Genomic DNA, 22,003 nt, shown 5'->3' on the forward strand with positions numbered 1-22,003 from the left:
GCGCCCAGGCCCCGGAGTCAGATGGACTGGGTTGGAGCCCCGGTGACCTAAAGCTAGTGAGAACCTCTCTGAGCCTCAGTTTCCCGTCTGTAAAATGGGAGGGCAGCAGAACGCTCCCTCGCGGATAGTGGGGAATACACACAACTGACGCTGAAGGGAGGGCGTGGCGCCCAGCGCCGGGCCAACAGCAGGCGCTGGAGCAGGATACCTGGGAACTGGGGGTGGTGATAGAGGCGACCCGGCCCGAGTCCGGCGATGGGGCGTCGGGCCTGCTCCCTTCCCCGCTCGGGGCGGACGGTCCGGGGACGTCCTCCAAGGCGACCGGGAGGGGGCGACCCGCCGGAAGGGGCGGCCCGCGCCCGGGCCTCAGCCGCAGAGGTCCCGGCAGGTGCCCGGGCCTCCGCTACTCCACGAGGGGCCGTGGTCGGCAGAGACGGACAGCCGGAGCGCCCAGTGGCAAGCTGGTGTCTCCCCGCGCCCGTCCAATCGGTGCCGGCTGCCGGGCCTCCCGACCAATGGAAACACTGGCGGCGGCGGGGCGGGGCGAGGGTCGCCGCGCCGGCAGGCCCTCTTTGCGCACGGGCCGCGAGAGGGGCGGAGGGCTGCCACGGGCTGCACTGGCCTCGGGGAGTGAGTCCTGCACCGGTGCGAGCGGAGGCCCCGGGACAGTCACTTGCGCCCGACCGGGGACGCCCGTCTGGGGCGGGGGCCGCGCTGCGGCGCCGCCCACGCCGCGCTCCAGGTAGGCTCGGGCCGGGGACCGGGGTCGGGGCCGGGATCGGGGCTGCGGGATGGGCAGGGGCCCGAATCGAGGTCCGGGCAGGGGTCAAGGTCGGGGGTCCAGACCGGCTCTGCTTCACCCGCACCGAGCCCGCGCCGCGGTGCGCAAGACCCCGGACCGACGGGGGCGGGTCCCTTTGTGCGCAGCCTCGGGTCCTGCCTGACCGGCCGTGCGCTTCGGTCCGCGCGCCCCTCAGACCGCGGCCCAACATGAGCCGTGTCCTCCCCCTGCTCGACCGGGCGCCTGGAGCTGGCGCCGCTCAGCCACGGAAACTTTCCATCGGCCGGAGGGGCCCGGGGCAGGGGAACTTTCCTGGGGCGGCGCGCCGCCGGGAAGCACCGGCACGGCCGGGCCGAGGGATGTCCCGGCGCCGCGCTGCTCCCGCCGCCCAGAGGACGAGGGAGGGAACGCTGCCTGGGGTTCCTGCCCGGAGCCCCAACCTGGGTCCCCCTCCTCGCCACCCCTGCGCCCTGTCCCCTGGCTGAGGCGTGTCCCCTCCACTCGTAGTGGGACTCGGCCCAGGTTTGCCGTGGCGTTACCCTGGGCGGGCAGCCGGAGATCACCAACCTTCCTATTTTAATCTTAAATAATTAAACATTGGGTTATTACAGTATGTCACCGTTTCTAACGTCTGTATAACGTGTCCCAGTGGAAACGGAACTTGGGGACTCCAGCGGCCTTTCCCTTTAGACCCAGGCGTGTTTAGGAACAAGGAAAAGAAAAGAACTGCCCCAAGGGTTTCATTCTTTAGAATCGATTCATTTTATAACCCCTCACTCACACCCCTTTCCCGAGTCACCGAGCAGGGCACACGGCGAGTCAGGGTTTATGAACCCAGGGGGTTGGATGGTGACCGGCTTAGCACCTGTGGGGCAACCTCCCCCGTGAGGACACACACAGGGCTGCACTGGGAACCTCCACTCCCAGGTCCAGGCTGCCAGAGGTCTGCCCACCCCAAGCAGGTCCCACCTGTCCTGGGCTCAGTGTATCTGGATCTGGGACAGTGCTGGACCCACAGCAGTTCCCGAGCTGGACCTGGGGTCTGGCCACAGCGTGTGGGGCTGTGAATTGGGCACTCGTGCTTCCCCCCAGCCTTGCCTTGTCCCATCCACAGTACTCTGTCTGTTCCCTGCCGCCCCATACCCCCAACTCTGAGGTCCACAGGCACCTAGCACAGGGCTGGGCACAGAGCACTTGCTGTGCTCAGGACTCTGGTCCTGGCCTGGGGAGGAGGTCACATAAGCACAACCCGGCCAGCCGTCACCCCATTCTCCTCATGGGCAAAAGTGCCTGTTGACCAGGTGCCTCCTGTGTGAGCTGGGCCAGCCCTCAGTCCTGCCAGGTTAGAGATGCCCCCCAATCTGGGCTGTGTGCCTCCCCCAGGGTGGCCTCTCAGGGCTCCCTTTGCATCTCCCAGTTTCCATGGGGGCTGCACCTCCATCCCTCTTTGTGCTGCACAAGGATTCAGGTGGGTTCACTCCCCTTCATCCCAGGAGACAGGCCTGGGACCACGAGCAGTGGGATCCTGCACTTCCAAGAGTAGCCAAGAACTGTAGTGTAGAGGGGGGTGGGGACACCAGGCCCAACAGAGCCTCGGCCAGCCCCTAGCATGTGCCCTGGGCTGGCGTCAGCAGAGGGAGGGAGGGGGCAGAGCTGGGGTGCTGTGGGATGCCAGGGAGGCAGCGAGGGGTTCTGGGACCTTCCCCAGCAGTGGCTCGGGTTGGGGAAGACATCTGTTCCCTTGCTGCCAGCTTCCATCAAGACTAGGATGAGGCCTCAGCCACTCTGCAGGAGCCCCAGAATCAGAGAGTAACCAAGAGAGACTCAGGGTCAGGAATTCCTTCCTGGGGCTTCCCGAATGGGAGAGCTGCACAGCTCAGCCTATTTCACAGGTCGGAAAGAAGAGCCCAGAGCTGGTGGACATCTACATCACCTACAGGGCCCCCAGCCCGGGCTGTGTGTGTGTGAGGCACAGCGCTTACCACTGCCCCAGTGGACCCTGAGGGGCCAGCGGCCTCTAGCAAAGCAGCAACAAGCTGAGTGCAGCCACCAGAGGGCACCCAGGACTGCCATGGCCAGCAAGACTGGCTCCACCCAGCTTCCCCCAGAGGTGGGACCCTTCCCAAGGCACCCGCCAAGGCATCCGCTGGGAGGCTGGAGTTCTGCTTTCTCCAGGCCCCCTGTTCAGGGTGGGGAGCTGGAGAGGGGCAAGGACCCTGGGCAACTTCCTTGCCTCAGTACCCTGTGCCCTCACCGCCTCAGTACAGCAGAGGGAGGCCGAGGGCTGGGTGACGGGGTTGTTGAGCACAGGCTCCAGCAGGGACCGTGGAGGTAGGGTCCTCCTTCGGGCATGTGCCCTAGGCGCCTCCCTGGCCCCCATAGGCCATCTTGCCACTGCCCAGTGGTCCGGGCAAGGTCTCTGCGTCTGCCACTCAGCGCAGGGCTGTGCCTCTCTCTGCCTCAGTGTCCTCTGTAAAACAAGGGTGCAGCCAAAGTGGTGCCTTTTCAAGATGTGCACAGAGTGACCAGCGGCCTGGAAGGGCACGTCAGGATTTGCTGTGGTGGAGCAGGACTCCAGGCTCGAGTGCAGAGCGAGCTCTCAGTCAGGCCGGCCTGACCCTCACCCGGGCTCCTCACCACCCACTGCGGCCCTGAGCTGCCTGCCCAGCATCCCCCCAGCCTGGGCCCTGTCCCTCCGCCAGACTCGGTTTGTGCACATGGGGGCTGCCTCATGCTGTCAGACATCTGTGGTCTGTGCTGTTCTGACTCTTGGCCAGCCCTTGCAGAGGCCTCCTGCCCCAGTCGGGGACACAGCAGGCCTTTTCAAGGCTGGGGGTGGGTCCCTTGGCCCCGAGGCTCTTGGTGCAGGGTCCTTGGCCAGGACCACCTCTGAGGGATGCTAGAAAGGGCTCCCTGAGACAGGTACCCCCACCCTCTCGGCACAAATCCCATCAATGCTTCTACCTTCGTATCTCAGACCTGTCCGTCTGTCTCTCCATGGCCCCAGGGCTCTTATGAGGTTCTGTTCCCCCCACCCCCCATCTGTACAGTGCTGCTGAGATGAGGCACCCTGGGGACACAGACTCCACCTCAGGTCCCACCACCACCCTGCATCCCCAGACCCTCCCTGCCCCCCTGCTCCCACCCTCCTGCAGGAAGCTCCCTCGGGCCCCCTCCCCACCTGCAGCCCTGCAGATGCCCTCCCGCCCCCCACACTGGCATTGACTCCCGGCCCTCCTCTGCATTTGTGGAGTTATTGGCCTGCTGGAGTCCCACGAGGCGGGAACCACGTTCTTCCTGTGGCTGGATTGGGGGGAGTGTGTCCTAGGGGCAGGAAGACCTGAGTTCAAATCCTGGCCCAGCACTGCCTTGCCTGGACCTGGTTTCCCCATCTGTAAAATGGTGTCCTGGGCTGACCCCAGGCCCCTAGTGAGAGTCACCGAGATGATGGGGCACAGCCAGCACTGGGGAGAGGCTGGCGGTTATCAGGACTGATAAGAAAAGCACGTGGTTCTCCATGGAACAAGGTCTATGTGAACGTTTAAGCCAAAAGCAGACGTGCCCCAGAAGCATCACATTCTAAGCAAAAGCTGATCCCTGAGCCTCAGACCTCAGGGTGGGAGCAGCAGGTCCTGCTGTGGGTGGGGAGGGTGCAGCGGGTGGGTAGACTCCCAACCACGCCTCCCCTCCCAGGTGCTCACTCACACACATGTACACGCATGCACACACACGCCTGGCTTGAGCTCCCCGTTCTTCCTTGCCTCTGGCCCTGGCATCTTGATCTCCCCCCATGATCCCACCCTGACTTGAAGCCCCTCCCCGTGATGAAGGGGCTACTGTGAGGCAGAGAGACCCACCTGCAGGCCCGCAAATGAGCCATGTCCACAAAGGAAGGTTGGACAGAAGCTTGGAACAACCTGGTAAACACTGCAGAGCCAAGGGGAGAGAGCTTCTGCCACTGTGATCTGCCGGAGGTGGCCTCCAGCCTGTCTGTGGTGCCCTGTTTTTCATTTTTACAACACAAACACTTTGGCAACATCCCCAGACCTAGACACAAGGAGAGGGAACGTGTCCCCAGACCACTGGCCGAGACAGGAAGCTGCATGGTCCTTGGTCCAGGACTGGGAGGCTGGCTGCTGGCCTAGGAGGGACATGGATGGGGGCTGGCCTCGGGGAGCTTCAGGAGAGGCAGGCAGCCTGTGCCCCAGGGCAAGTGAGGGGGGCAGACCCCTGGGGGCCATGACCCCCTGAACAGGCCAGTGGGATCCTGGTGTGGGAGTTTATCACAGCAGAGCACACCCAAGCTCTGGAGAAGGGAGACATTATCATCGGCTCAAAATGGTCAGGGTTTTGAAAGATAGTTAACAGCATAAGAAACGCCCAGGAGGGACCATGGCAGCCGATGCAAACTGTAGACGTGACAGTCCCAGTGGGGTGGGGGTGAGAACACGCACGGTCATGTGGGAGCGAGTCTGTGTTGGAGCACCACCAGACGCCCTTGGGTCAGGGATGACAGTGTCCAGCTGGGGCTCTGGCCCCATGCAGAAGGGACTTAACCCCGCCGGTTGGCTTCACCAGGTGCCCTCTGGTTCCCTGCAGGATGTGGAGCCAGCCGGATGGGTGTCTGAACATGCTGACCTCCTCCAGGGACGTCCCCTCCTCACACGGGTGGTGGGCCGGTGGGTGTGGTCCATGGAGGGATGGACTGTGGCCTGAGTGGTGTGTGCTTCCGGCCAGCCTCAACCCGGGTGGGCACAGGGCCCTGGGCTGGACAAGGCTGGACGTGGGGCCTCCTGCCACCCCTACTTGAATTCACCGATGGCCTGGGTATGGACCACAAATACCGGCTTGAGGGACGTCTGGCTTGATGGACAAGCGTGCACTGGGGACAGCCCACCAGGACATTAGCTGGACTGGTCCACACCCTCCTTGACTTGGATGCCTGGCATGGCAGTGTCTGGTGTCGCACAGGCCGTCAGATTCGCTCCCGGCTCAGGGTAGTCCCTGCTGCACCAGGGAGGTTTGAGCTGCCAGGCAGGACAGGCAATGGGCCCACATGCTGCAGCTCCTAGAGGAGGGCACTGAGGCCGGGAGGAGGCTTTTTCTGAAAGGGCCAGATGGCCTCTGGCACACACAGCCACCCTGGGCCACCGTTGGAGTGGGGAGGGGCCGTGACTGCTGTGATCATGGCGAGGGCGCTGGTGCTGGCCCTGCTGCGTGGGCTTCTCTGCTCATCACAGCTCCAGGGGCACGAGGCATGGTGCCCAGGAAGTATAGGAGGGACGGAGGCTGAGTGGTCCCTGTGGCCCCCAGGACCCTGTGTGGTGGGAAGTGAGCCCTGCTGGTACCACTCTGTCAGTTTGCTGTGTTGCCTGATTTGCAGAGTGTGGTGGCCACTTGTGCTGCCCCAGTGCGGGAGCCCAGGCCCCAGCCCGGCCCTCTGCCCCTGCCCCGCCCAGCCCCGTCTCCGTGGGAGGCTCAGCCCACCCAGCCTGTGGATTCTCAGTGTCCCTGGGTGTCCAGCGCGGATGGCCTGGCCCAGCCAGCACCTTACTTGGGTGGTGGTGAGAAGGCAGTGGCTACAGACTCAGGAGCCTCCAGACGCCTGAGTGTCCTGTGCTGAGGGCTGTAAGACAGGAGAGGGCAGGGGACCTGCTCCTTCCTCTTGTGTTCCACAGGACCTCGGGTGTGGCAACCTGCCAGCCAGGCAGGTGGGAGGACCAAGGTCTGGCCAAGCATCTCAGTGGCCAGACTGCTGGGCCACATGGGGGCTTGTGGATTGGGATGAAGAGGCTCAGCCTGTGTCCAGGGCTTGCTGGGCCAGAGCACCAGGCCTTGGGACGTGGTGTTGCTGGTGGCACAGGTGGCATGGCATCTGGGGCTTAGGGTGGTAGGTGCTTGCCCCCACCCCCCTAAGCTTCTGATGGACCACCGTGCCTCAGATTGGCAGGCCAACCAGACACCAAATGGCAGGTAATGAGGTCTGTAGGAGGCTGCCCACCACCTCGCCTGCTGTGCCTGCCCTTGCTGCTCTTTTCCTGTCCCTGTTTCTCCCTCCTCCCTCGTGCTCCTCGTTTTCTCCCTGTTTCTCTCTGTCCCTCTCTCTCTGTCTCTTCCTGTTACCCCATCTCCTGCGCTTCTCGAGTCTGGTAACGGACTCTTCGTGTCTGCCGTAGGCACTTAGGCACAGCCTCGCGGGCACTGGTTCCACCAGCCTCACCCGGGCTGAGGGAGGCTGGGCCTCTGTGGCCGCGGCCCCTGTGGGGCCTCTTGGGGTCGCAGTTGCGCACAGAGTGGGTCCTGCCTTCATCCGTCTTTCTTCAGCCTTTTAATTTTTGCTTATGATGGCTTTCGTGTTCAAAAATTGTTCAAAGTTTTCACGTTTTGGTGGAATCTGTGGAATTCTTCCTCCTTCAATCCTTCTGTTGTTCCATGCGTTGTCTAGCACGTGGCCAGATAAACACACATCTGTCTTCTCCTGTCGGTGTTTCCAGGTCAGCGTCTACACTTGAGATTTCATCCGTCTAGAATTTACTGTGACATAAATGTGAGGCAAGGGCTGAACTGTGTTGATATGGTTGTATCTGAACAGTTTCTTGACTGATGTTTTCTATCACCAGGAACTATAAATGTGACATACCGCATCCTCAGGTTCGAGGTGCCTGTGGCCCTGTTAGAAGATCAGGTCGGGGCCTCCCCTTGACTAGTCTCTGTTCTGAAAAGTCACGTGCGGCCTCGCGCTTGCCCTGCAGATGCAAGTTGGTCCACACAGTCGGGGCCTCCTCCCCGGGACCCATGGTGTGCTGGCCTGTGCGCGTGTGCATCCCGCTCTGGTTTCCCCAGGTCTCCAGCCCCCCTGAGCCTCCTTGGTTACTGAGAACAGGTCCCTGCTGTGGGAAGGCCCCTCAGAAGCCCCCACAGTGATCTGGGCCCCTTTGCAGCATCCAGCCTGTGAATGTGTGACTCCCTGTGGCTGGGAGGGCATGGGCTGTCCCATGCCCTAGTGGCTTTGTCATGCTGTGGGGGGTGAACGGGCCTCTTCCTCTAGGGTCACGGGCTTGGCACCCCCAGGGCCTCCAGTGGCAGCACCACTGGGCCAGGCACACGCATGCCTGTTTGTGTCTCAGTTCGGGTTGGGTCGGCCGGTCCACCTGCCTCGCAAGCATCTTGCCTGCGTTGCCAGAGAGCGAGGTGCTGGCCCTCGCCTGTGGGTGGCTCTCAGCCAGGCATCCAGGGGTCTCTGTGATTGGACTCGTGGGTCATTCCCCGGGTGGGGGGGCTCAACATGAGAGGCAGGAGTGAAGACCACGGCCCCAGGGACGCCCCCAGCCCCTTCCCACTCTGGAGCACATGCTTCTCAGGAATAACATTCTACGAGGCGGAACTTGGGTTCAGACCTGGCTCTGCTCGCCCTGTGGGGCTCGCACAGGTGGCACTTCGCGCTGGCCGCTGTGTTATTGTGCGAGAGCCATGCCAGCTTCTGGCTGTGCCATTCCTTGCTCAGGGTGCCTCCCGGCTGGTGGTGTGACTGCGCTGCAGGGCCCAGGCCACCAGGAGGGACAGTGCCACGCCAGCCGTGCTGGGTGGTCTGTGCAAGCCTGAGGTGGCCACTGGCCTAGTGGCTCTTGGAGCAGCCCCTGCCCCTCAGATCACCCCTGGGGCCTCTCCCTGCCACGCCAGCCACAGTCAGCTTCTGGCTGTTCGCTGGCTTGCTGTGCTTTGTTCTGCTGCCTGGACTGGACTGTCAGGCCGCTGAGGGGCCTTTCTTCCCCAGGCCCTGGGCGTCCGTCTCCGTCCCTGCGTGACCTTCCACCAGGGCACCCAGAGTTGTCAGTTCCGCCCTGAGTTAGGTCTTGTTCTGTGGGGACACCCCCCTGCAGCTCTGATTTGGGTAGGCTGAGGCCCAGTTTCTTTCGCCCACAGGGAAGGCTGCCCATTGTCAGGTGGGGAGAAGGAGACACCCCGCCCCCCTGGCACATCTTGCCAGGTTGTCGTTTGCAATTGATGAGTTTGGTATTTCAAATATGCCTTTAGTTAAACTTTTTCTTTTCAAAATATTTTCACTCTCCGTGAAATCCTAATTAGGCCATTCATTCGTCTGAATGTACTTGCTGCTCTCTGCATTTTGCAAGATAACGAGGCTTCGAGCGGGCTGCCAGCCAGTCCTCCGGGGCCTTTGCTCTGTGCCCTGCAGGGAGAGGCTGGCGCCCTGTGACACCTGCACCCATGAGCCCTGGGCCGCAGTGCCTGCGGGACACCGAGTGTGCAGATGGGAACACTGAGGCCTGGGGTGGCAAATCGTCTCTGACAGCCCGGGAACTTTGCACGATGTTTCCTTAAGGAAGTACAGAGCTGGGTTTACTCTTTCAAGATCCCAAGTTAAGGAAGAAAGGGAAGCACCCTGTTAACAAAGCTGTCAGCTGGTCCTCGCTGTAGAAGAGCTTCTGCAAACAAGAGACGATAGCTGGGCAGCAGGGTCCTGCAGCTGACATCTGTGCATGGATAACGTCCAGCCCCTCTGGGATGTGGGCAGCTTGGTGGCAGCGTGGACCCTCCTCAGTGCCGCCTTGGGTGTGTCCGGTGCGGGCCAGGCCAGGCGGCCTCCTTCCTGCCCTGTGGAGGGACAGCAGCCTGTAGGCTGGGGCACAGAGCCCAGGGAGAGCGAGTCGTAAAGGCTAGGGTTGACATGACTGCAGTCTGCTCAGCTTCTTTCTGGGCAGAAAGCTCAGACCCCAACCCGACCCTGACAGCCCTGCTGGAGGCCTCTGTTGGGGGTGGCTCCTGGCCATTTGTGGGGTCCCTCGGGGACCTCCCGTGCCAGGGGAATTTGTTCCCAGGATCCATTTTCCACCACTCCTGTCTTCCCTCTTGACAACTTTGTGTCCTTTTCTGCCCGTTTGGCAGGTCTGCCTTGGGTTTGCATCCTGCAGCCTGGGGACAGCGTCCCGGCTGCTGTTTAGCTTCCGCCATGTTTTTCTTCAAATCCCCACAGGATCCTCATCACCCATGATCGGTCCTTCTCCTTATAGTTTGTTCCCAGCTCATCAGTTCAAGGCCATCTTTAACCTTTTGAGGGCACATCAGCTGTTCCCTGATGTTTGTGCTGGTAAACGGCAGCTCTCCTGGGTCCCCGGGGGGCAGCAGGGTCTGCCCTGGGCCCTGGGGGCTGGGGCAGGTCTGTGCAGCCTCGGCATTTCTGTCCAGGGTCCTGGCCCGGCCGTGGTCCCCACTCCTGTCACAGAGACACTTTGGTGTGGACTGAGGCTGGGCACCTTCAGGCTGTGGAGCCAGGGCAGGCCCGGCCTCACAGGTCTTGGCGGGGGCAGCCTTGCCAGGTGTTCAGGACAGGAATGCAGTCTGCCCAGAACGCTGACCCCCAGGAGCCTGAGTCCTACCTCCCCCAGCACAAGGACCTGTCAGGAGTGTCAGGTCACCTACCATCCATTTTCTGGGGCAGGTGAGGCCCCACAGGGCAGCCTGGGTGCCTCTGGGGGGGTGTGTGCATGACTTTGTGGGTGGCTGCATGCGTGAGCCTGCGGGTGGATTTAAGGAGGTCCCCAAATTGTCAGCATACCAGCTGCAGTGTTCTGCGTCCTGGCGGGGGCAGGGCACACAGACAAGTCCGATTCCCAGCAGGCTGTCATGGTATGTGGTGTGGGGGGGTGGGGAGCCAGGCAGGGACACTGTGGGGCCCAGAGTCTGCACTGGGTAGGGGTGGGGTGAAGCCCCCTGCCCAGTTCCACTGGGTCATCATTTGCATATAAAAGGCAGGACTTTGCTGTCTGATGGAGGCTGGTGGTGTCTGGACCTGTGTGCCATGGGCACTCCCGGGCTTCAGGAGCACTGAGCTGGCTCCCAGGCAGGTGAGGGGTTCTGGAGCAGAGAGACTGGCATCCAGCTCAGCTTCTGGGAGAGAATGGGAGTTCCCAGGGGCCCTGGGAGGAGCCAGTGCTGGAGGCCACACAGGACCCTGGGCAAGGGCAGACCAGAGGGGACCTGGCTCTTTGATGCTGTGGCTCAGGAGCAACGATGGAACCTCCCTCCACAGGGCATGCTCTGGTCTCTTCCCTGCACTCCCCTTTGATCCATCCAGGGCCAGGTGGCCACAGCTGCCCTGCCTCTACCCTTGGCAGCTGGAGGGTCTTCCTGACACCTGTCACCCCCTGGGCTGTGGGTACTGTGCCTGCAGGGCCTGGAGTCTCCCTGCTGGACCCCGGTGTTGTTCCCGATGAGGGAACAAGGGACCAGTTTCTCACTCTCACACTTCCCAGGGAACCTCCTTCTGGAAGCTGAGCCCCAGGCCCCATCTTCCTGGATGGCGAAGGCCCAGGCTGGGCTCTGTGGGGAGGTGGACCTGGTATTGCTGACGATAGTCTGTGCAGGCCCGTCCCACTGCCCAGAAGTGTCAGCAGCTTGCAGGAATGCTGGCGGGGAGGCAGGCGGGCGGGGTGTGGGGGCGTGAGACGGGGCCTCCGTGGGGTGCAGGGGTATCTCATCTGCTGACCACGAGGGGCACTGCCATGTCAGGGTTGGCCCCTTGGCAGCCCCCCACCCCCGGGCCCTGCGTGGATCTGTCCACAAAGGGGCAGATCTCTCCTGGGGCCTGCTGTGCCTCGTGCTGCCACCCGGGGGCTGTGACCCCCAGCCTGGGGGCTTAGTTAGCAAAGCCGCAGTGGGTCACATTGAGGTCACTTGGGGAGGGCTGCCCGGCAGGGCGCCCAGCATGTGAGGGCACTGCAACGTGCCTGGTCAGCAGTGGCCAGGGTGGCATGGGCCTGCAGACTGGGACGGGGAGGGGCTCCATGGCTGCGGTGAGCCTCCCTGACTGCGGGGCCGGGGCACAGATAGGGCAACACTCTGCGGTGGGGGCAGGGAGCTCTGCGCTCGGTCCCTGTCACTGTGCCCTGGACCCACATTGCCCTCAGGGTCCCATCTCCCAACCCCTGGAGTGAGCCCAGCCACAGCGAGGTTCCTTCTTGCCCAAACCTGTCCTGAGGTCCTGGCTGCAGCAAGGCTACCCCAGGCCACCCAGCTGGCTGGCTGTTTTCCCCCAGGGCAGGCAGGCGAAGATGGGGGGCCCTGCAGCAGGGCAAGGCAGGCCCGGATACATGGGCAGCCCCTCAGCAGGCCTGATGCCAGGCCGCGCCATCTGACCCGCTTGCCTCCTGAGGGCTCCCTGTGCCTGCTTCCCACCCAGTCCTGAGTCTGGTTTCCCGTCTGGCAGTGAGTTTCCCCACTGCCAGTGCCTCTTCCACTTATCCAGGGAGAGCACGTTTCTTGTCAAATGGTGGAAAGGCCGTGGGAAGTCCTCAGACCCCCACAGAGAGCCTCTCCTGGGGCCCTGGGGCTCATCCCAGAGACCCTTCCGTGGGCAGCTGGGCAGGTGGTGCTGGGGTGGGTGTCTCAGCCCCTAACCACCAGGCTCTCCTGCTTCATCTTTCTTGGCTCTGCAACCTTGGTGGGGGCTGGGCTGACGAGCCACGTCTTGCCCCCCAGAGACTTACTGGCCACAGGCTCCCAGGGGCTGAGCCCCCACTGCCCCTCAAAGGGGCTTTGTGCCACCACAAAGAGGCTCTGTCCCTCAGAGAAGCTTGGGTGTTACCATGGTGACAGAGGGGGCCTGGGAAGAAGGGGTCCAGCGTCTTGAGGGAGAAAGGGTGTTCCAGGCAGACGGCACTGGTGCACACAGGCCACCGGCCCTCAGCCTGACCGGACAGCTGCCCCACCTGTGCCTTCGGTGGGGGGGTGGTCCTCGGGGTCTCATGGACCCCTTGGCCCCTGGGTAGGAGCTGGGCTCCCAGGCCCCGGTGCCAGTTGGATCCGTCGGGTTTGGTCCCAGCCTGGCTGTGAGCCTCAGGCTCCGCCTCAGGAACGCCTTGGCTCCTGTGCCCACCCCAGAGCACGGTGGGGTGGGGCTCTGAGCCTGGGCCCTCAGAACTGCCCCCTCGCTGCTCTGCTCTCCCTGAGATGGAATGGGGGGTTGGGGGAGCCACCTCCCAAAGGGACCCTAGGGGAAGGTATGGAGGCAACAGGCCAGCCCACCCCACACAGTGGGGCACCTTGGGGTTCCCCAGCCTTATGCCCGGGCTCCCCTATTGTGGCCAGGCTGGAGTGGGTAGGCTGCTGGTGTAGGCAGAGGGACCACCAGCCCCAGCCCTCCCTGCCCTGCCCTTGGGGTGCCCCTGGCCTGGCTGCTGCTGTAGAGACTGTGGAGGAGGTGGGTCCTCGCTGCCCAGACCCCACACTTGGAGCCTGTCAGGCATTGCCCTCTGGCTGCAGCTGCAGCTGGAATCTGGGTCAGGTGCAGGAGGGGCAGCCTAGGGCTGGGGGACTGCTGTCCATTGCCATCCCACAGGTCCACCCAGAGAGGCAGGGAACCCGGAGACTTGGAGCAAGTGTCTGTGACCTGCCCTGGCAGGAATCTCAGACTGAGACCCTTTGGGGGCCTCTGGTGGGGGCTCCCTGTGGCTCAACCCCCCACTGAGGAGGGGCAGCAGCTGGATGCTCACCTACACCTGGCCCACCCTCCTGCCAGGGCGAGGCCTCCTCTGCCATGTCCAGCCTGTAGTTACCTGGCCGTTTCCCAGCCCTGGCCCTGGGCCCGGCCCCAGGCCCTTAGCTCCCAAGACCTCGGGCTCCGTGGGCTCCCAGAAGTGTCCCTGCCTTGACCTGGCTCCGAGCCTCCTGCATCAGCCTCCCCATAGCCCCTGGTCCTCCTGGACCACCAGTCCAGCGGCTCCTGCCCTGGGGCTGACCAGTGCTGCCAGGGACCTGGCTCTCCCTTAGCCCAGGGCGCCCCATCAGTGCAGGGCAGGAGCCCCTTGGGAAGAACCGCCCAGACCGTTCCCCCTGCACAGAGTAGTTGTACTCTGTGTGGTCAGTGGGTGCTGCTGGGTGTCCACAGGGACGGTTTGGGGGCAGGAGGAGGTCACTGAGGGGCCATCTGTGTCCACCTCCCACCTCCATGGTGTCGCGTCCAGGTGGCGATAGGGTCACCTCCTCTGCTAGGGAAACCCAGTTTCCAGGATGAATTCTGTTACAGTTCTCCCAGCTCCCTGAAAACCTAGCTGCTTCCCTCAGGTGGCGGGCGGCAACGCCCAAGCCCCTGGGGAGAGTTCCCTGGCCTCGCGCTCACTTGCCTGGCCTGCTGGGGTGGGGGAGGGGCACCTGCTTTCCCATTTCTTACTTGCCTCTCGCGAAGGCAGTAGCTCTTAGAACATGGGTACGTGCAGAACTTCGGACCTGCTGCAACCTGTGGGCCAGGAGCCCTCCACCCAGAGCACCGCTGCAGCCAACACGCCCTCTTTCCAGTGCGTGTGTATATGTGTGTGTCTGCGCGCGCGCGCGTGACCATTTCCACACTCATCCTTCGCACCTCATCTCTGGGCCACATGCCTTTTTGATGACCTTTTCCCACCTCAAGTTGGGGTTCGGTTTTTCCTACTGACTTATATAATCACCGTATAGATGAAGGATATCACTTTTCTACTGGATGTTGTGAAGACGATCCCAGTACGTTGACAGTATTTTCGTTTTCTTTGTCGTTTTCTCCTACTTCCCATATCATGGAAAATTGCAAACACAACAGTGGAGAGTAGTGTGACGTGTCCCCACGTGCCCACGCATCTTCCGCAGCAGTGGAGCCGTGTCTACATGTACAGTCCCACTTGTTGTCTGTATGAAACGCTCGCTACACTTGAAAAGCAAGCCACAACCACAGCACGTGGCACTCTTTCTGGATGTTTAGAAATGTTTCATTCTCACAAAGACAAGCTGGTCCTTTTTCCTTGGCAGTTCCTTCCACTGCTTTAAGGTCAAGAACGGACTCTTCCCATCCAAGCCCCCCCTCACCCTGCGACCCCCGCATTACACCAACTACGGGTGACCCTGTGGTCCTGGCCGTGGCACAGTGCCCGTCCTCGTGGGCTTGGCCAGAAGCTGTCCCCGTGGCTGTGGGCACCATCCAACCACAGCAGGGGCGGTAGGGTAAACATGGGCACTTGCAAGGCCTGAACAGTGCTGGGAGCATGGGGGGGACACCGTGCATTCCCAGGTGGGTGGCCTTCAGCACCCCTGCTGCCTACTTTCCTCCCCATCAAGTGGGTGGGGCCAGGGGTGTGAAAGGAGGCTCCACCCGTAGCCAGTCCCCTCCCTCCCCTTGTGAAGGTTGGGGCAGTGGGCAGTGTACCAACAAATGGCCGGCGAGGGGTCAGCACTGAAGCCCAGGCCTCCTGCCAGCCTGACCCGTAGGAAATTCCTCTAATTCCTCAACCCAGATTGGACTCTGTCCCCATAATTTCTGGAGCAGGGTTTGGCTGGACTCCTTCTGAGGAGGAGCGGCTGATTTAGCAGGAAGACGCTGAGTGTGGGCATGGTTTCGGGGGAGGGTGGGCATCTCCTCAGTTCCTCCGTGTGCCTGCACCCTCATGGGGGAGCGGGCGCTGGTCACAGTGGTGCCCCAGCGGGTTTGGGGGCCCCTTCCCAGGAGTGTTTCTCAGCCTCACCCTTGCTCACCCATTCATCCACCCAACTACCCGTCCACTCATTCCTCCTGCCCGCCTCCCATTCTCCCCCCACCCTGCTGCCTCCGTACTCACCCACCCTCCCATGCAGCCCCCTCCTGGCAGCCTCCATACGTCCCCTCACTGATCATCTGTGTCCCTTTCCACCCGGTCTCCTGCCCTTCCATCCCTCCATCCACCCAACATCCACCCACCTGGGGCCACTCCTGGGGTGCCTAGGCCTGGACACGTGTCCCAGGACAGGCTGCCTGTGTCTGCATGGCACATGTGTCCCTGTCCTCTTCCTAAATCCACCCCATGGGTGACGGGCAAGCGTGGTGAGGAGCAGCCTCCACCGAGGACTCAGGAAGCTGGTGGCTTGGTCTGGGCAGGGGCGGGAGGGGCCTGCCCAGCAGGCAGTGTGGGGCCCTCGCAGGGGAACAGAGGCTGGGAAGGCATTGGCCAGAGAGGAGAGTGAGGGTCATTGAGGTCCCGCACATGGCACTTCCCTGGCGGCCCCCAGGCCTCCCGGGACAGCAGAGGAAGCAAGTCTGGAGCCGACCTCTACCCAGGATCAGCTGGGTAAAGCATCTTTGAAGTCTCATGGTCCATCTTAAAAATTCATGCATATTTTGCCTTCCATGTTAGCACGTGGGTCTGCAGCCAGCCCACCGCCGCCGTGCTGACCACCACCTCTCCCAGTAGGAATTCAGTTCGTTGCTGTTTCATTTGTGTGACAGGTGCTGGGGAAGTGGAGCCCAGCCCTGGACCCACGCTGGTCTCTTCCCTCGATGGGCCTTGATTTCCCCAGCTGTTGCGGGTGCTGAGGGAGTCACTGTGCTGTCCTTTCACCTTGAAGTGCACCCGCACCCCTGGCCCAGCTGCCACTGGTATGGCCAAGCCCAGCGCTGACCCTTCCTTTCCAGGGCTCTGTCCTTGCAGCCGGTTCCCCGGGGGCCCATGAGCAGCAGAGCTGACCCTTCAGGGGTACTGCCAGCCATGCCCAGGCCCCATGTTGGTATGGCCTTGGCGGGCTGGCCTGGGTCAGGCTTTGTGCTGCACATGGAGCCCCCACGTGGCCTGCGCCCCACCCGCTGCCGTGCCGAGAGCCTGGGTCTGAGCACACATACTTCTGCTGCTCTTTGCCCACAAAAAGCAAACATGCTGGTCAGCCAGGGAGCAACTGGTAAGGAAAAGCGCTGGCTCTGGCTCGTCTTTGCAGCTGCCAAGCCCCCACTGCCCCCACCCGCTCCCCGGGGGCCCACAGGGGCAGCGCTGGGCTGGGGCCCGGGCAGGCCTGACTCTCTCCAGACGCTGGGCCTCAGGCGCCCAGGTCCCTGCCCTCAGCCTCCTTCGGGGTCAGGCGTCAGGCACATGGGCCACTTCTGGACACGGAATCTCAGCCAGGCTGTATGCATGGGGTAGACACCGCCCTTGCTCCCAGCCAGCGTGGCTGGGAGTGGAGGTGGGACCACTGGTCTGCAGGCCCGCGTCATCCCCGCACCTGCCTAGGTGGCCAGGCACCCAGCGGCTGCGGAGCAATTTCTCACTCCCTGCCAACTAGTGTGCCAGCTCTGCCATGCGAGCTGTGTGGCTACAGACAGGTCCCCCACCCTCTCTGGGCCCCAGCGCCCACCTCAGTGAGATGGGCCTGTGCTGGTGCCATGAGGGTGGGGTGAACTGGCATGTGCTTTGGACAGCAGAGGGCCTGGGAGGTCTGAGAGCTGGTCACACGAGCTCTTTCTTTCCTTCCCTTCCCTCCCCTTCCCTTCCCTCCCCAGCAGGCTCTGGGACACCCATGGTCCGAGGTTCTGCTGGGCCTGGCAGGAAGCAGGGAGCCCGGGTCAGAGCCCCACACACCACAGGGAGGGAGCCGGCTGCTTCCGGCCAGCCTTGGATTAATGGCTTTTAATTTAGAATTTAATCAATGTGGCTTCTCTCCAGAGAGCTGGATGCTGTGGTCTGGGAGTGAGTCATGTGATCTGTGAGTGGGGTGGGCAGGGGGCCCACGACGGCCTCTCCAGTCCCCCGCCCTGGCCCCACCCTGACTTGCTCTGCTTTGCCTGCAGTCAGCCAGCATCCTGGTCATGGAGGACTGCAACGTGCACTCGGCTGCCAGCATCCTGGCCTCAGTGAAGGAGCAGGAGGCCCGCTTCGAGCGGCTGACACGGGCATTGGAGCAGGAACGGCGCCATGTTGCCCTGCAGCTGGAGCGTGCCCAACAGCCTGGCATGGGCAGCAGTGGCGTGGGCAGTGGGCAGCCCTTGTCGATGGCCTGGCAACAGCTTGTCCTGCAGGTAACAGCCCAGGGACTCAGGAAGGGTGAAAATGGCCAAGTGGGGAAAAAAATCAAGGGGCCTAGGTGGACCACAAGCCAGCATGCAGTGGCTTATTGCACGACCTGGGGCCTCTGGGGAGGGAAAGAAAGTGGGATTCCAACCCCCTTGGGTATGCAGGGCATCATGTGACAAATGGGCAGGACACAGCCCAACCCTCAGAACAGCACTTTCCACTTGTGTGAGCCCTCAGGGCCCAGACAGCTGGGCAGGGTCTGTTCTGGGCGGCTCAGCAGTCAGCCTGGTGACACTGAGGGTTTTGCTTCCATGGAGTCTCTCTGCCTTCGTTGCCGGCATCAGTCAGTGGGTCAGCCCCGGGGGAGGCTTGAGCAGGGCTGAGGCTCTGCCTGCAGCCCAGCAGGTGACTGGCCATTGCCCCTGCTCAGCCCCAGGAGGTATAGAGCCCAGTCTGCTCTTGGCCAGGCCCTGAGAACTCTGAAGTTGGGATGTACAGTGAGGTCAGGAGGCCTCGTGGGGTCCTCCCGACACGAGCTGTGCCCCAGTACCGAACCTTCAGATGGGGCAATAGCGCCTGGCTCCTGGGGTGCTGGTGGGGGAGGAGGGAGTTTGCTGTGATTGTTGCAGTTCCTGTGATTGACTGAGATGCAGGGCAGGGCACGGGCAGAGCTCCAGGGAGCCAGACGGGCTGCTGGCTGTGGGGGCCCGGCACATATGTGCTGGCGGCTTGGGGCGGCCTGGACCTCTGTGGCTGGAGAGAAAAGGAGGGGGTTACGGGTCTTGGTGGAGACTGGCCCAGTGCGCTAGCTTCATCTAGCCTGGGCGTTTGGGGCTCAGAAGCAGTGGTCTGTGTCAGGCTGGGGGACCTGGCCAGTAACTGCCCCCAAGCCTTGATGTCCTCATCTACCAGTGGGTGATCCATACGCACGGCCCAGCATGGTCCACAGTCAGAGCTGAAGGCGCATCTTCAGTGGGCCCATACACACTGGGTAGCTGTCTTTCCAAGCCAGCTGGTGCTGACGTGGCCGCACAGCCAGTTCATGGGAGGCTGGAACTGAGGCCAGGTGGGTCTACGTATGAGGGCCACCCCTGTGGCCCCCTGGACCCCAGGCACTCCAAAGGGTGAGGCCTGCACCCCCAAATTTGGGGAGCAGAACAGCCCGCTGGGCCACACAGGGACAGTGGCAGCCCATGACCCCAAGGCCACTCTTTAGGCTCCAGGCCCTCTTTCCAGCCCTCCCAGGCCAGAAAGGGCTCTGGCCTCCAGCCCAGAGGGTGCTGCTGAAGGTCAACGCCCCTGTGGGAAGACATTCCCATAGCCTGGAGCTGCCCTGGCCTCCTGAGGGCTGCAGCCTGAAGATCAGGCCACCACCCTCCCTGCCCACTACCCCTCCCCACCCAAGGCCCTCCAAGACCTGCCCTTGGTTTTCTCTCTTGGGAGGAGATGGTTTCTCAGGCTGAGATCAGAGAGAGTGTGTTCCCAGGGCTGTGGCTGGACTAGCAGGGCTGATGGGGAGGCAGCCACATCCAGTGGGCCAGGCCTGGCAGCCTCCATGCCAAACCTGCTTCCCAGACCCATCTCAGCAGGAGGTGCCTAGTGACCCACCTGTGAGCCACGGCTGCCTGGACCTGGTCCTCAGTGTCAGAGCCCGGATCTGTGCAGCTTAGAGGCTGGTGGCAAGGCAGGTAGCTGGGGCTGGGGAGTCGAGAGTCTCGGGGTGCTGCTCCACAGTGCTGGCTGCCTGCCCTTCATCCTCTAGCAGAAAGGGTCGCCTCCTCCAGACACCTGGAGCAGGCTGGCTGGAGCAGGACTGACCCTCAAGCAATGTGTGTGTGTGTGGAGGCGGGGGACACCTTTAGGGACCTGGCCAACTTTGGGCTGGGCCAAGAGGGGGATGAGGCTAGGGCAGTAACAGATGGTGAAATTTGGGAGAAGACAGAAATGACTCACATGTAAGCATTCAGGCCAAGTTCTCTCAGGGCAGTGGTACAGTCTTCTGCTCCTGCCCCAGGTAGCTCCACGGATGGAAGTTACAGGGGTCCAGTGGTAAGGACAACTCAAGGGAAACTGAGACTCAGAGGAACATGCAGTGGACACCCAGAGTGCTTGAGCATGCTGGTTGCATGGCCTATGTGCATGGAGTGTCCTAGAAGAGGAGTGGGGTCTGGGGAGAAGCAGGTGGGAAGCAGAAAGCCAAGGCTAAGGCCCCCTCTCTTGCCCAGCCTGCTGAACCTTTGTGGGCCGGCCCAGCTCTGTTCAACCCAGAGCATAAGCCTCTCGTTCTTGGTGTGAGAGCCGTTGGCTTGCGTTTGCGGGGTATGACCCGAGAGGGCCCCAGCCCAGACCCTTCCCTGTGTCTACGCTTCCCTTTGGCCAAGCCAGACCCCCAGGGTGGCTGCACCTCCAAGCCAGGCTGCTGGGGGTGGGGAGTGCACCATAGTAGGAGAAGCCCTGATTAACCGTCCCCTCTAGCTCCCACTTCCCAATAGGTCAAAGACATGGAAGGGAGAGGATCTGAGGCCAGCTGGGCCCCACAAGCTTTCGCCCAGGGTCACCCAAGAGTTGTGCTCCCTCCCCTCCCTTTGATCTGCTCTGACACCTCTCAGAGGATGGGGGACCCCTGGACCTCTGTGACTTGATGGGGAGAACGCAAGAGAAAGTGGGTCAGTGCAGGCCCGGGTTGAGCTCTGTGGGGACGCTTACTGGGGAGGTGCTGGAGGGTTGGCAAGAGCCTGGAGCCAGATCTAGGAAACCTGAGCGACATCGCCGTCAATACTCTTATAGGCCACCATTTCACAGCTAGGGGAAACTGAGTCGCAGCCGGGATGGGCAGCTTGTGCCAGGAGGGTGGTCTTGCAGGATGCCTTAGCCACACTGGCCCCTGCATTGCCAGAACTGTTTCCTCAACTGCAGGGGTAGGGCTGTGGGCTCTTTTACTGGGGGTAAACCGAGGCCTGGGAAGGAGGACTCGGCCGGAAAATGCTACCTCCGCGGTACGGGGGTGGGGAAGCCCTGACTGACCTGACTGCAGGGGCAGAGGGCGACCCCGGCCCAAGGCTGCAGGCAAGACCCGCTCCGCGCCGGTCGGGGCGGGGCTTCGCCCCGCCCAATTGGCCGCCCGCCGCCCCTCCCCTCCCGGGTGAGACCCCAGCCGATTGGCTGCTATCCACCCCGCCCCAGCTTGGCCCCTCCCGATTGGCTGCTCGCCTCACCGTCCCGCCCCTCCCGATTGGCCGCTGGTCGCGCCTAGCCAGGTCGGCCCCGCTGGGAGCGAGTCCGCCTAACCCGAGCTGAGCGGCCGAGGCACCGCAGCTGAACCCAGTCCAGCCGCCGCCACCGCCGGCTCGCGTCCCCCGCGCCCGGCCCGATGCCGGCCGAACTCAGACAGGTTGGAGGGAACTTGGTCCCGGGAGGGGGCACTGTCCCGGGGGCCGGTGGCGGAGGGCGGGCCGCCGGCCCTCCGGGAGGACCCGCTTTTGTTCGTGGAGCCGCCGGCCGGAGGTGGCTATTGTCTGCGCCCCCGGGCCGGGGCCGGGCGGGGCGGCGAAGTGAGCGCGCCACCGGGGGTGCGGGGAGCGGGTGGAGGGGTGGGAGCGGGCGCACCCGGGCCAGCGCCCGGGACAGGTGCCTGGGACGGGGTGGTGGGCAGGGCCTTCCCGAGCAGACCCTCTGCGCAGGTGGGAGGCCGAATCTGGAGAGGGCGGCGCGACTAGGCCTACCCCAAATTCACAGGGCCCCGGCTCTGGGGGCCGCGCAGGAGCTTCGGAGCTTTAATGCAAGCCGGGTCTGCCGCGGCAGCGCACGTGGGGAGAGGGCTGGGGGACTGCCCTGCCCACGTGCGGAGGCGGAGGGGGGCTTCCTCCCAGCACCAGCATGGGGGAAGGCTCGCGGGCAGCCTGCACTCTTGCTCAGAGGGGCGGGGTCCCCTAACAGGCGGGGAAACTGAGGCAGAGTGGAGGAGCAAGAGGTAGGTCTCCTACACACCTGCTCACCTGGACAGCTAGGTGCCTGCCTGCCCCAGAGATGGAGAGGCCAGTTCAGGGGAGCTGGGGGAATGTGGGGCCACTGTGTGCCTGATGGGTGTGGGCTGGGCTTGGGAAAGCTAGGGTGGGTGATGGCCCACCTTGCCGTCGCCCACAAGCTTGCTCCCCCAGTCTGCTGGGCACCTACTGCCCCTTGGCCTCTTGGCCATTCATCCTGGGCCTGCGCCCTTGCAGGTGGACTGCTGCTGTGGAGCGGGGAGCTCCCGGTCAGCCAGGGCTGGGTTCGCCACTGTGGGCACCAAGGGAGAGGACGTCTGTAATGGCCAAGGACTTGCTCCATGGTGGGAGATGCTTGCCTGGCTTGGCCTGGACTTCATCCAGGATGGCCGCTCTGGATGGGGGGCTGGTATTCCTCCACCCCTCGGTTCATTCATCCAGCAGCA

The 22,003-nt window shown here is 63.0% G+C and overlaps 1 protein-coding gene across 7 annotated transcripts in view; it reads left to right on the forward strand.

Moving 5' to 3' along the window:
• Nucleotides 1-689: 689 nt before the first annotated feature.
• The window catches only part of ARVCF (ARVCF delta catenin family member), a 35,917-nt gene continuing 14,603 nt past the window's right edge, over nt 690-22,003 (forward strand). For 4 of the 7 annotated variants that reach the window (XR_007471806.1, XM_004275993.3, XM_033439529.2 and 1 more), the window contains exons 1-2: nt 690-742; nt 17,352-17,579. Coding sequence is in view for 6 of the 7 variants with exons in the window: in XM_004275993.3 (XP_004276041.1) it covers nt 17,370-17,579 (210 nt within the window). In the remaining variant the exon portion in view is untranslated. Of the gene's footprint in view, nt 743-17,351; nt 17,580-19,500; nt 20,966-22,003 lie in introns of those variants that run through there. The other 3 variants (XM_033439530.2, XM_033439531.2, XM_033439532.2) reach the window with 1 other exon arrangement.

This window comes from Orcinus orca, chromosome 15, assembly GCF_937001465.1.
Source record: "Orcinus orca chromosome 15, mOrcOrc1.1, whole genome shotgun sequence".
Taxonomy (NCBI): Eukaryota; Metazoa; Chordata; class Mammalia; order Artiodactyla; family Delphinidae; genus Orcinus; species Orcinus orca.